The following is a 1,500-nucleotide window of genomic DNA, read 5'->3' as shown; positions in this document are numbered from 1 at the left end:
AACCCCACTCTTCTCGCCAAGACCTTTGCTGTCTCCTTGTCGCCCCAACAACATAACCACACAACACAATGCTGCGTTCCTCCAACAAGGTCGCCAGTACCCGAGGCATGCAGCGGGCATGCTTCGCCTCTCGCACCACCATCTCTCATGGCAGCAAACAACTCCAAGTGCCCTCAGGTGGACGCCTCTACTCGTCCACCACTTCCACGGCTGGCTCTGCCAGGTAGCCCTCAGTGATGCTCTCTGCCTGCCTGTCTGAGCGGTGTGCTTGTATCTTTCCTCCTTTCTCAACTGCACCACAACAACAGCCGCCAGTCCGCTTTCAGGTGGCCCGTGGTGGCTGCCATCACCGCGGTGGGCGTTGGCGGTGGCCTCTATCTCCTCCGTACGCTCTCGCCCTTCCGGCCGTGGTGTCTCTGGTGCTGGGAACTGGCGGCACTCCGGAGCGTTTTGGCGTCCTAAACTCCACGGCGATGTTCTTTTGTTCTCACCCGACCGCGACCTCACAGAGGGACACGTGTTCGCTGCGGAGAGCCAACCCAAGCCCAAGCTCGTCATCCTCGGCTCCGGTGCGCATTCTTCGTTCTCAGCTGGGACTTTCGGCTCGTAGAGCCGTTGCATGGCCTCAAGAAGACTTGATGTTGTTGGTCCTCACGCGCTGTTGCGCTCGCAGGCTGGGGCGCGCTGAGCGTGGTGCGAGAGCTGGACACGAGCAAGTACGACGTCACGATCGTGTCTCCGCGCAACTATTTTCTCTTCACCCCGCTTCTTCCCTCGGTCACCGTGGGCACGCTCGAACCCAAAGCGTACGTTGACTCCCACCGCTCAATGCACCCTCGCTCCGTTTTGAATGCTTGCGGTCCGTGAAGAGTGCTCAGTACTCATGCACTCACAGCATCATCGAGCCCATCCGAAAGTACTGCCGCCGCAGCCACGCTGATGTTGACTACTTTGAAGCTGTGGCGACCGATGTGGATCCCACCAACAAAACGGTTTCTTGCCACGGTAGGCCTCTCATACCGCCTTTAGACGCTGGATTCCCGCACTAAGTCACTAAACCCCATGCCCGGGTATCAGTGAGCACTCCCGGTCTCGATGACTCGGCGCGCGATTTCACCCTGCCGTACGACAAGCTGGTGGTCGCTGTTGGTGCTATCAACAACACATTCGGTACCGGCTACTCTCTGAAGCTCACCACTGCACGAATGCGAATGAAGTCCACATCGCTTCTTACTCTACTTCGCGTCATGTGTGTTTTGATGTTTGTTGTTGTTGCCTCTCAGGCACGCCCGGTGTGGAGGAAAACTGTCTCTTCCTCAAGGAGATTGATGATGCGATGGCCATCCGCAACAAGATGCTCGACTGCCTCGAGCTCGCCTCTCTGCCCACCACATCAGAGGAGGAGAAGAAGAGACTTCTTCACTTCGTTGTGGTCGGAGGTGGTCCCACTGGCGTGGAGGCTGCGGCCGAGCTCAGGGGTACGCCGCACTCCACTGCACC

The 1,500-nt window shown here is 58.4% G+C and overlaps 1 protein-coding gene across 1 annotated transcript; it reads left to right on the top strand.

The window, feature by feature from the left end:
- Positions 1–68: 68 nt before the first annotated feature.
- Positions 69–1,477, top strand: ACA1_358270 (pyridine nucleotidedisulfide oxidoreductase domain containing protein; the record flags this gene model as incomplete). The annotated part of the gene is made up of 7 exons (XM_004335524.1): positions 69–223; positions 309–385; positions 510–569; positions 674–806; positions 896–1,005; positions 1,078–1,170; positions 1,284–1,477. Coding segments are annotated over 7 exons (822 nt in total), but the record flags the coding sequence as incomplete, so codon positions are not given.
- Between the last annotated feature and the right edge of the window lie 23 nt (positions 1,478–1,500).

The sequence above is a fragment of the Acanthamoeba castellanii genome (assembly GCF_000313135.1).
Source record: "Acanthamoeba castellanii str. Neff unplaced genomic scaffold scf7180000084742, whole genome shotgun sequence".
Classification (NCBI taxonomy): Eukaryota; Discosea; order Longamoebia; family Acanthamoebidae; genus Acanthamoeba; species Acanthamoeba castellanii.
The sequence above is the reverse complement of the archived record's forward strand: the minus strand, read 5'-3'. Positions and strand labels throughout refer to the sequence as shown.